This window comes from Thrips palmi, unplaced genomic scaffold (genome assembly GCF_012932325.1).
Source record: "Thrips palmi isolate BJ-2018 unplaced genomic scaffold, TpBJ-2018v1 HiC_scaffold_3, whole genome shotgun sequence".
In the NCBI taxonomy this organism is placed as follows: domain Eukaryota; kingdom Metazoa; phylum Arthropoda; class Insecta; order Thysanoptera; family Thripidae; genus Thrips; species Thrips palmi.
The window spans coordinates 1,435,059-1,446,691 of NW_023144630.1; the positions used below are offsets into that span (position 1 = coordinate 1,435,059).

The 11,633-nt window shown below is 39.7% G+C and overlaps 3 protein-coding genes across 9 annotated transcripts; 2 read left to right on the top strand and 1 right to left on the bottom strand.

Annotated features, from left to right (window-relative positions):
• The first annotated feature begins 14 nt into the window (after positions 1-14).
• LOC117648362 (1-phosphatidylinositol 4,5-bisphosphate phosphodiesterase gamma-1) lies at positions 15-9,397 on the top strand. Of its 6 annotated transcripts, none has more exons than XM_034390858.1 (21): positions 15-209; positions 1,026-1,224; positions 1,312-1,461; positions 1,572-1,704; positions 1,778-1,940; positions 2,016-2,216; positions 2,291-2,406; positions 2,482-2,688; positions 2,760-2,992; positions 3,073-3,308; positions 3,390-3,701; positions 3,776-3,951; positions 4,046-4,223; positions 5,948-6,022; positions 6,123-6,317; positions 6,396-6,827; positions 6,898-7,012; positions 7,080-7,346; positions 7,432-7,571; positions 7,655-7,762; positions 7,843-9,397. In XM_034390858.1, the coding sequence occupies exons 2-21, from the start codon at positions 1,041-1,043 to the stop codon at positions 7,912-7,914; spliced, it is 3,693 nt and encodes a 1,230-aa protein (XP_034246749.1). In that variant the 5' UTR covers positions 15-209; positions 1,026-1,040; the 3' UTR covers positions 7,915-9,397. The 6 variants fall into 6 exon arrangements, with proteins under 6 accessions (XP_034246749.1, XP_034246750.1, XP_034246753.1 ...); XM_034390859.1 differs by having other exon boundaries at positions 197-574; XM_034390862.1 differs by having other exon boundaries at positions 197-512; positions 7,435-7,571.
• Positions 9,387-10,511, bottom strand: LOC117648366. Its single transcript, XM_034390866.1, has 2 exons — positions 10,332-10,511; positions 9,387-10,249 (listed from the first exon to the last, which is right to left on the bottom strand). Exon 2 carries the CDS (start codon positions 10,235-10,237, stop codon positions 9,449-9,451), a length of 789 nt encoding a protein of 262 aa, XP_034246757.1. The 5' UTR covers positions 10,238-10,249; positions 10,332-10,511; the 3' UTR covers positions 9,387-9,448.
• A 24-nt stretch (positions 10,512-10,535) lies between these two features.
• Positions 10,536-11,601, top strand: LOC117648368 (thioredoxin-like protein 4A). 2 transcript variants are annotated; one of them, XM_034390870.1, is made up of 4 exons: positions 10,536-10,689; positions 10,824-10,918; positions 11,005-11,141; positions 11,225-11,601. In XM_034390870.1, exons 2-4 carry the CDS (start codon positions 10,841-10,843, stop codon positions 11,436-11,438), a joined length of 429 nt encoding a protein of 142 aa, XP_034246761.1. In that variant the 5' UTR covers positions 10,536-10,689; positions 10,824-10,840; the 3' UTR covers positions 11,439-11,601. The 2 variants fall into 2 exon arrangements, with proteins under 2 accessions (XP_034246761.1, XP_034246760.1); XM_034390869.1 differs by having other exon boundaries at positions 10,560-10,701; positions 11,225-11,438.
• The last annotated feature ends 32 nt before the right edge of the window (positions 11,602-11,633 follow it).

The following is an 11,633-nucleotide window of genomic DNA, read 5'->3' on the forward strand; positions in this document are numbered from 1 at the left end:
TGCATTCCTCAGTAGCAGCTTTGTTGCCTCATACTTGACTGACAAATCCAGGAAACTGCTAGTTTCTGATGTTTCTACGGTCATTCCCCAGCTTTTTTTAACTCTTGAGAACACCGAGAGCAAAAAGCTTCTTTTCCCTAACATTAATTTCACAGCATGACAGAATGCCTAATTAAATCAGCGGTGTTGTTTATCTTAGTGGACCATCGGTAAGGCTTCACTTAGTGGGCTTTTAATGAAGCTAATTGTCTGTGGATTTCGGTCTATCGCACACATAATTTGGGTGGGCGTGTCTGCCTTTGAGTGACTTCAGTCGTGTTGAACTTGAGGCGATGTAACACTGTGTAACACGCAGAACATAGGTTAAGGGTTTCTGCATCAATCACCGAATCAACAGGATGTGGCTCCACATACCCAAGCAAACGAAGTGATTTTCGGCTTGAAACAGCAGACCTGGACTTGAATGAAGTCCTAGTCTTTCGTTAACTTCGTTGATAGACGCCGGCTGGAAGGTACGATGGGCGGTTTCTGCCATTCTGGAACATTTTGCTGACATTCCAGTGAGACAAATATAGTAGGTTACTTGGTTGTGTTGTTAGTGTTGATGTTTGTCAGAGACCTGAAGATATTTGGGGTAGTGGCCTAGCTATGAATTGACGTCGCACTTCAGAGCAGATGTAAGGCATTTATTTATTTAGTTGATAGACCAACCCAAAGGCACAACCAATCAGCTGTGAACCTCTGGGATTGGAAACTTGCCAAACAGGATGTTTGTGATGACATGACATATGTGGAAGCATATGTCATTGATTTCCATTTGAATTTTCTGTGAAAGTGAGAGTAATTGTGTTTGTTAAGGATTTAACATCTGTCAACTAGTCCATGCTCAAAAATTTGTCCATTCATTGCCCTTTTTGGAGAAACTGTCACAGATGTGTTTATTTACATAGTATGAGTTGCCCTGTTGCTCACTCTATCAACTATTAAAGTTGCTAATTTTTGAAATTTTCTTTTCTTCCTCCCAGTCAATAACCTTCAAGATGATGTCCATACCTAACGGTATCTGTACCATCTCAGAAATGGAACATAAGATCTCCCAACTGGAGAGGGGCTGTGTTGTCACCATATTTTTTCCCCGACGCAAACCAGAAAGCAAAACTCTCCAGATAAGACGAGAAACTCGACAAGTCTTATGGTCAACCGCTCGGTCTGCAGTAAACACAGGTAAGAAAAATGACTTCTTATCGTAAGAATGGCACTTACATTGGGGGCTGATGAATTCTGATATCCTATTTCTCATCTCATCATCAGTTGACTTGTGGGAAGTTAAAGAAATTCGAGGTGGAAAGAGTTCAAAGGATTTTGAAATGTGGCCTGAAGAAGCCCAACACAAAAGTGCCACCCAGTGTTTTCTAATTTTGTATGGTTCTCAGTTCAATTTGAAAACATTGTCCATAGCAGGTATGTTCTCCTGATTCTCCATATTTTAAATTTATCAAGATCTAAATTAAATTTTAATTTTGACCTCGCCATTTTTCTTGCAATAAAAAAAATAAAAAACATGTTTGCAGCATCATCAGAAGCTGAGTGCAGGACATGGATACAAGCATTAGAATACCTCTTGGCCGACACTTTAAATTCACCCTATCCTCTGCATGTAGATACTCTTCTACGCAAAGAAATTTACAAAATTCCAGGCGAAAAGTATGTAATGATCTTCTATGCTTAAGTTTGTTAGTGAAGAATAATGTTTAAGTTTCGTCTTATTTTTTGACAGAGTTACTCTAAAAGATATGAAAGCATTTCTTAGACGAGTAAATTGCAAGATACCAACTGGAAGATTAAGGGAGCTTTTCAATGAAGTTGACACACGAAACAGTGCTCAATTAGGCTTTGATGAATTTTCTTCTCTTTTCCATAAACTAATTTTTGATGAAAAGGTAGGTCTGTGGTTCTCTTCACTAAAATCTCTGTACTGTAACTTTTTGAATTCATCATAAAATTTTTCTGTTTAGCTCTTCAATGAGCACTTCAAGAAGTATACAAGTCTTACAGGAGGTAAATATTGTGTAACCATTCAAGATTTCCAAAGATTTCTTCTAGAAGAACAGCATGAAAAGAATGCTGAAAATCCAAAATGGGTATCGGAAGTTATGAGGGATTTTCTGAGAGATTCTCAGAGGGAGGTCAAAGAGCCCTATTTTACCACAGTGGAGGTAAGCTGTTTCTTTGGTATGATGGTGCGAACTAATGAAACATCCACATTTTTAACATGCTTTAATTCTTTCAGTTTATGAACTTTCTCTTCTGCAAACAAAATGATTTATGGGATTCTAGTCACAACAAAGTTACACATGACATGAATCGCCCCCTTTCACATTACTGGATTGCTTCTTCTCACAACACGTAAGAAGGAAAAATTTAGATTTTGCTTTTGCTGTTATCCCATTTTTTTCTAATCTTAGTTTTACTCATTTTCAGGTACTTGACTGGTGACCAATTTTCAAGTCCTTCCTCAGTTGAGGCCTATGTCAGATGTCTACGTATGGGTTGTCGTTGTATAGAACTGGATTGCTGGGACGGGCCTGAGGGAATGCCATCCATTTATCATGGTCACACTTTCACAAAACGAATCAAATTCATTGATGTAATCAAGACGATCAAGGAACACGCCTTTGTAACATCAAAGTAAGAAGTTGAGCTGTAAACCCCTTCTGTATTGGTTGAGATAAGTAAGCTAATGTTTATTTTTTTAACAGGTGGCCTGTTATATTATCTATTGAAGATAATTGCTCTCTTCCACAACAAAGAAACATGGCTGCTGCTATGCAAAAAGTTTTTGGTGATATGCTATTAACAGAGCCTGTTGAAAAGAATGAAACTGCATTGCCGTCTCCAGAAAGGTTGAAAGGGCGGATCTTGATCAAACATAAGAAACTGCCAGATGGTGTTGAAGAAACATCATTTGTTGTGCCAAAAGATAGCAGTGATGGTAATTGATAAATTTTTTCTTGGGATTTGGTGCATTTGTATTGAAGCAGTGAAACTGACATATGTATTTGTGTGTCTAAGGCGCTGAACCAGACCTCCGTAATACTAATTGCAAGGGATACTTGCATGTGGAGGATCCTGCTGATAAAGAGTGGAAGAAATTTTTCTTCATGCTCTCACAGCACAAGTTGATACGCATTGACAACAGCCCTTCCGAAAGTATGGACAACCAAGAAGAAGGCAGATCGGAAGATTGGCAGGATAACGATGAAGAATCCAAAGAAGACCAGCCTGCCGGGTTCCAGCGACAGAAAGAGGTAGCAAGATCAATGGTGTGTCTAATAACTTATCTAAGCGTGGATTAGTATTTAATATCATTGAATGTTTTGAATTGTTAGGGTGTACCAAATGACGAGCTACACTTCAGTGAAAACTGGTTCCATGGCAAGTTGGCTCGAGGCCGAGCTGAAGCAGAGGATCTGCTGCATCAACATTCCCACCTAGGAGACGGTACGTTCCTGGTTCGGGAAAGTGAGACATTCGTTGGTGATTATTCCCTCTCTTTTTGGAGGCAAGGCAAAGTGAATCATTGTCGTATTCGCTCAAAGCAAGAGAAAGGTCAAAGAAAATATTATCTCATTGAAATGAATTGCTTTGATAACCTTTATGACCTCATCACCCACTACCACTCTCATCCACTGAAGAGTCAGGTATGTACTTGTGAAGGTCCCTGCATTGTGAGGGCATTTAATTTAGTAAACTCTCATGGCCGTTTCATTTCTAGGAATTTCACATTACATTAAAATATCCAGTTCCCCAACCCATGAAACACAAAGGCAAAGAGTGGTTTCATCCTAATGTCACTAGATCTCAAGCTGAGGATATGTTGCGAAGAGTTCCTGTCGACGGTGCTTTTCTAGTTCGTCCCTCAGGAGCGAACACCTACGCTCTCTCATTTCGGTATGTGAATTTGCCGTATGTCTAATGAACCAAGTATACGGAGTAATTAAATTTATTAAGTGCTATCATAACTGCTTTTTCTATTGCTTTTCAGGGTTGGCAGAGTTATTAAGACCTGCCGTATCCAAGTAGAAGGTCGACTGTATACTATTGACTCCAAAGAATTTGAGAGTTTGGTAGACCTGGTCAGTTATTATGAAAGGAATCCCTTGTATCATCGAGTGAAACTTAGAAAGGCTGTCAGTGCTGAAGTATTACGGAGGAATGGCACAGTAAGTTAATAGGCTTTTTAGTATGTTGTTTGGGCTAGTTTTATTTATCAAGGTTTCTATTCAACAACACTTTCTTAAAGGATGTAGCAATCACTACTGAAATTCTGTGCTACAGAGCTTGTTTTCATTTTTATTTAAAGCAGGCTCAATATTACTTTGTCCAGCTTCTGAGCTTTGTGCAGGAGGGCTGTCTTTTGGGTGAATAATATCTGTATCACTGGGGGTTGAGGCAGGCAATATATGCAGGAGTACTGGTGCAAAAATGTGTCCATAGTGGGGACCCTGTTGTATTGGTCTCACAGGGTATGGCAGATATGCTGTTGCTACATTCTGCTTGCTGAGAAAAATTGGAGCTTGATTTGGATTTCTTTTGGACTTTGGCAGAATTCCTTTTTGAAGTTTCGGTTTTGTTTGTTTTTCTGTATTTGGTTGTGTTTTTGTGTTGTTTGCAGTTTGGGAATCCTGATATAGGGTTGTTGTACTTTTGCTTGGTTTTAAAGTAGTCTCATGTGTGTCCTCCTTCTCCTTCACCTGTCTGGTATGTTGAGTTGTATTGGGCCCTACATCTTGAGGTTTCTGATGTGTTGGTGGAGGAAAGATCATTTCTTCTTGGTGGAGTGACCCAGGTAGGACAGTTATCTTGCCTTGCTTTGAAGGGTTGCTCTGTCTCTGCTCTCGATTATTTTTCTGATAGACACGGCGTCCTGTGTCCAGCTGTAGTTTCAGAGGTGCATCCATGAGGTTTTTTGAGTTCTTGGCAGGGACAGCGGTCTGATTTATTGTTTGCTCTGCTACCACTGATTCTTGCTCTGCAGAGGCTGTTGGCTTCACTCGCACCATTGCCTGTTATTAAAAGAAGAAACAAGAGAACATGTTGAACTAAATCCAGGCAAATTTATAGTTTTACAAGCTTTACCTGGAATCCCCCGCTATCCCCTGCTGTGTAAGACACTACTCGCAGGTCACCATTTGGTTCACGGACTGTGTATGTCCCTCGCACCGAACCATTCTCCCCAATCTCCTCGTGTGTTTTGAAGTCCATAGTTGTCAAGTCATCTACATGGTATTTAAACTGATAGGTTGGACCATACTGCAACATTGATGAGGAAGAGCAAAGATAACTGCTGTGGTTCCTATTTCCTAATTTTAAACTCGTAGATGGGACTTACGTGAGATGAGGCAGACTCCTTTTCTGACTCTGGGACAATCTGGGTCAGGCACTGAGTCGCAATGGACAGGCTCATCAACACTTGCAACATTGCTACCTCAACACGGAAAAGTTGAATCGAGTGGATGCTTCTGGTCCGGGAGCTGCTGCTTGCTGCTGCTGCTCCGGCCCGGCCGTTCCTGTTGTTCCACCCAGGGCGTCGTGGGTTGTCTAGCAGACGCCGCGATCGCTGCTGCCTTTAAGTAGGGCTTGTCTTGCCAGGGGCGGCAGGGCCGGTAGGGCCGCGGCATCACGGGCATGGTGTCGGCACTCGGCGTTTTGCAACATTCGAGTCGGATGCCACAGCGAACAACGAATGGCTGCAGACGCTTGTGGCCGCTAATCGTTTGTACCCGTGGGAAATCCCCCCCCCCCCTTTTCATCTTCTCTGACTTCCCCCTGACGTCCTGATGGGGCCAGTAGGCCGGTTTCAGGTGGCGGTTGCTCCACTACTAGAAGCCACCTTGTGTAAAATGTTATTGTAATTGCTGCTAATGGAACATAAAATTTGTTTCAGAATGTGGATGATGGTGCTAATGTTTACACCACACCAGGATACATGGACCCTAGCTGCTTCACATCATCAGGGGTGGTGAGCCTCCTGTTTTTTTTTTTTTTTTGTTTTTTTTGGCCACTTGTTTTAACAAGGATTTATCTTTTTGCAAGAATAATAAATTGGTCCTTTGTTGCAGATTACTGTGAAGGCATTATTTGACTACCAAGCCCATCATGATGATGAGTTGTCTTTTCCGAAGCACGCCATCATTACCAATGTGCGCCGGGTGGAAGGAGGCTGGTGGCGAGGTGACTATGGTGGGAAAAGGCAGCACATGTTCCCCTCTAATTACGTTGAAGAGCTGCATGGCAATTCGGACTGTGAACACCCAGTGAGTAGCGGTGCTTATTTGCCGTTTCAGTTGCACTCATGAATGGTTCAAGATAACTCTGTTAATCATGTATTACAGACTCGAGTGGCATCAGAAACCAGCCAGGCAGGACCTATTGATTTGACTGGTGCCACAGTAGAGTTCAAGCAAGATGGACATGTTGAAAACCCTTGGTACATTCTACGTATTCAGGGGCCTAACATGCTCATTCCGTTTGAGATGGCTACAAATAGCTTGGAAGATGCAAACCGATGGCACCAAGCCATAAGAGAAGCTGCAGAGAATGCCTCTGCTGATGAAGCAAAAAACAAGCAGATGGAGCGCATTTCTCGAATTGCTAAAGAAATGTCAAACCTTGCTGTGTACTGCCGTTCTGTTGTCTTCAACACAGACAAACTAACCAGCGACCGTATGGTTTTCAACATTCATGAGATGTCATCTTTCCCAGAAACTCAAGCTGAAAAAATCATTTGTCAAAAGGGAAGAAGTTATTTTATTAAATACCACCAGGTAACATACAATAATATATACAACTAATTATGCAAACAAGGCTGAATTTACACTCACACCCATCTTTCAGCATCAACTCAGCAGAGTTTATCCAAAAGGTTCCCGAGTCGACTCTTCCAATCCTGACCCAATACCCTTGTGGAACATGGGCACTCAGATGGTTGCGCTAAACTACCAAAAGCCTGGTGGGTATTGATTGATTTGAACTTAATCCATATCAATGCAAAAGCTGATCAACAAAATTTGTTTCAGACAAAAGTATGCAGCTTAACCAGGCTAAATTTCGGATTAATGGCAACTGTGGCTACATTTTGAGACCTGATTTCACTTTTTCAAATGATTTTGACCCGAGTAAGCGTAGCCGCTTGTCAGGTGTTGACCCTGTTGTTCTTCATGTTCGAATTCTATCTGCCCGTCATTTGACTCGGCCAGGACGCTCCTCTGTTAGTCCTTTTGTAGAAATTGAGTTGATTGGAGCTGACTTTGACTCTGGCATCAAACTTACTACCAAACCTGTTGGTGAGTAAAACTGTGATAAAACAATCTAGTCATTTTCAGGAATTCATTTTTTAATCTTTTGTGATAAATTGAATTTTTTTATCAGCAGATAATGGTTTAAATCCAACATGGAACACAGATTGTGAGTTTGAAGTTGCAAATCCCAATTATGCTCTTTTGCGCTTTGAAGTCAGAGATGAGGATATGTTTGGAGATCCACATTTTCTTGGACAAGCTACCTACCAAGTTAGTATGAGATTTAAAAGTCAGTTCTTCAAACCATTCTTCAAAATGTTGTGACTGAATTTTTTTTCTCTCAATCACTTTAGGTTCAGGCTCTTAAATCCGGATTTCGAAGTGTACCTCTGAAAAATGGATACAGTGAAGATCTTGAACTGGCCACTCTGCTCATTCACCTTAGTATTACCCATGTTCAGGTGAGTGTCAAATTATTCCACTATATACTGTATGTATAGTAAGTTTTTAGGACTTTTTCTATCATTAATTTTTTCTGAAGCAGGAGCCAAGTAGTCCATCATTGAATTTGCCGAATGTGGATGACCAAACTGTCGCCCTCCTTGACTCCTGATTGAAGGCAGACAGTCCATCATCACCACCATTGTAGCATATTATTATGTGTGTTTTGTGAGACAGTGTGCATGTGGAACATCTTCTCTAACATCACTTGTCTTGGTGCAACTTAACTTATGAATCAAGCTATGCCTCTTAGCATTTTAGTCAATGTGTGCATGCTCATTAGATAATATTCAATGCAAGTACAGTATGTTTTAAGCTTTCTTACATACTGATGATATTTATTTGCACATGGCAATTGTGGGTCGTTTTTAAGAATTTTATTTTAATCTCTAGTGTGACTGATTCCAAGAATGATGAAACACTGTCTCAGTCATAGCTCTATATAATTCATTGTTTATTTGAAGGAGGAATGACAATTATTATTTTTTATTTGACCAAAGATACAAGAATAATGATCTTAATTATGTTTGGACTAAATGTTATATCATGTTGTGTTTTATATTATAGGATTTTTTCTTTCTATTTTTAAATTGTTGCCACATATCAATTTAAACCAAATCATATCACAACATTCTATAGTTGCCTTTATACTATTGTCTGTTAAGTATTTAATTATATTTTTTGTTTGTTTAACATGTTAAATCTAAGTTTTTGATGCAAGATTATTTATTTGATGTTGTATCTCTATATACAGTCATGCTATTTTATTACTATTAACTCTTTTAAATGTGTATGAGCCTGGAAAATGATGAGGACTGAGATAGTTAGGCACTGAGGTGATCTCACAATGGGTCGGTCGGTCGAGCAGTGGTTTAGGCACAGCGCTTGACTGTACAGTGGTGGCTCAATGGGCGGAGTGCCTGATCAAACAAAAAAGGAAAATGTGAGTGTCATCCACTAAGAGCAGAATCTGGGTTCAGTCCGGCTGAGGAAAATTTTGTTATATTTGAGATTTGAACCCCAGTCTCTCTCAGCGCGGCAGACACCTCTGCTCACCTGACAGCTGACACTCGGTCTGCCCAAACTTAGACTGAGGAAAATAATTTCCGACCCATTGTGGGATCACCTTTTGACGGACGTTTGCTTCCATTATGACGTTAAAGGGAATACATATATTTTGCTGATATTTTTAATACATGCCAATTCTTTTACTGCTGATCTTAACCATTATGTGAAGTTTTTGGTTCTGTAGTTGTTCTATGTTTGTGAGAGATTTAGTCCGATGTTCTTTAACTGTTTGCCCTTCCTCACTTCATGGAATGTGAGTTATGGTAAAAGTGTCCTGTATTATTCTTTTCAGTCATTATCCTCTATGTTTTTAATTTACTTTGGCTCTGGTATGGGATTATTTAATTTACCAGTTAAAACTTTTGAGATCTTGAACAATTTTTTATTTTGAAGCAACTACTTTACTTTTGTCTCGGTACATAAGGCCATTTTTCAAATCTTCCTTACTTAATATCCTCCTAGCCTTTCCTGTCAGGTGTGTACTGGATATTTTGTTTTCTATGTGAATAAAGACTCTTTTTCATTTACTTTTTTTATTGATAATGTTTTGACATACATTATATAGTTAAACTTCAGTCCTACAGTTCTACAAAGCGCAACATCAAAAGTCTATCTTCCCCATTACGAAAAGACAAGTGTGGGAAAACGAGTCTCCGATTTGAAACAATGTAATCATTGTGCTTAAAAAATCTTAATTGGACAGGAATTATTCTAAAGGGTATGGGCCTAATGTCATGGGCTTTGAATTGCTTTCGTACTGTTGAAAATGGCCACCATGATCGACATAAAGCTGTGTAGTCCCCTGTCTTTTCATTAAAATAAATTCTTTTTGGCACAGAAAGTACATTTTTAAAGATGACAATCATGATAAAAGCATTCAGTAGAAGAAACAAGGTAACTTCTGTTGCCTTTGAGATGTTTACAGAACCCAATACAACATCCTCCTCGTCTGCTGCGTCTAACACGCCATAAACCCAAATAAAAGGAGTCGCACAAAGGGTTACAAACGATAGGCAATGAGCTGCAAAAAGCAAAATCCTGAACTTTTTGGATGTGAATATTAATTCCCAACCAGCAGGCATGTTGTCCTTTTTCTTCTCTTTCTCATACTCCTTCATTAAACGAGGCCGTGAACGAACGAACTGGTCTGTCTTAGAAAGGTTCGCATGATTTGCTTGAGGACGAATTGCTTGAAAATTGTTAGTAATGTAAAATGATCTGTTGCATTCTAGACGACACAAGATACTTGGCCGAAGAGCCAGCTTTAAGTCTTCCCTGACATTAAGTCGATGGGTCAAGCCACAACTTGGCAGGGGCCCCCTTGTCTGAAATGAGGTCCTCCATATGCAGAGTCTTGAGAAAATCATCTTTACAAGAATCTGAAACAGGGCCAGGGACAATAAACCACAAGAACAATCCATAAACTAAAGTGTAGTATGTCAATCGGCAAGTTCCTCTTACTTCTGGCGCTTAAAATGATGTGGCAGTGCTCATGAGGTCAACTAACAGAACAAGTTTTTAAGTTTTTCTACAAGGGTTGAGGCAGGGTGGTGTCATTTCCTTTGAAAGCCTCGTAAAAGTATCAAACTTCGTTTACTTCGTAACCTCACCAGCTTACCAGCATCCAGCACCTGCCTTACTGCCTATAGCGGATTAGTCTGCAGTCACACCGTATTCGCAGGCTGGTCCCACAAATATCAACAACAACGATTGAGAAACGCTTTGACAGAACAGTGAGCTGTCTTCAATATTTTTCGAACATTTGCATCCTTTTTGATCCTTTTCGACGTGCATTTACATTACTCAAGGTGTCCTTCGGGTGAGTTTTCGAGTAGGTGTATACTTGTTGCCACAATGTGATAAATAAGTCACACGGTCTGCTAATGAAGGTTATGATTCCTTCTGTGTTTGACATCGACAAAGACTCGTCTTTACGAAACGGTTGTGTTTCAGGATTAATCTAACTCATCATGTCGTACATGTTAGCTCATCTTCACAATGGGTGGCAAGTAGACCAAGCAATTTTATCGGAAGAAGATAGAGTGGTTGTAAGTGTCAATGAGTTTACCCAGTACTGTGTAGCTGCGTAAACCTTTTGCCTCTCTGTAATGCATTACTGACTTTTATTTTGCAGGTCATTCGCTTTGGTCATGATTGGGATCCCACATGCATGAAGATGGATGAAGTCCTGTACAGTATTGCAGAGAAGGTTAAAAATTATGCTGTTTTCTATCTTGTTGATATAACAGCAGTACCTGACTTCAACAAAATGTAAGTTTCTGTGAACTTATAAGACTTTTATCAAAGTTAAATTTGTCTTAAATGAAGTCATTACTTAAAATTTTTATTTCCAGGTATGAATTGTACGATCCATGCACAGTGATGTTCTTCTTCAGAAACAAGCATATCATGATTGATTTGGGGACAGGTAATAATAACAAGATTAACTGGCCACTTGATGATAAACAAGAAATGATTGATATTGTCGAAACAGTTTACCGTGGTGCCAGAAAAGGACGTGGTCTGGTAGTTTCCCCCAAGGATTACTCAACCAAATATAGATATTAATTGTTCATTAGAGTTGAACTGTATAATTAACTTTAACAAAAATTTTATTTATAATTCAAGAGGGTAAAGGTTCAAAAATATTTAAAGCTCTTGCTCTGTATGTTCACATTGTCACCATAACTGCAAGTAAATAAATGTTTCCATCTGAACTGATTCAAACTTGCATAATTGTGTTATTATTCAGATGTCATCCAC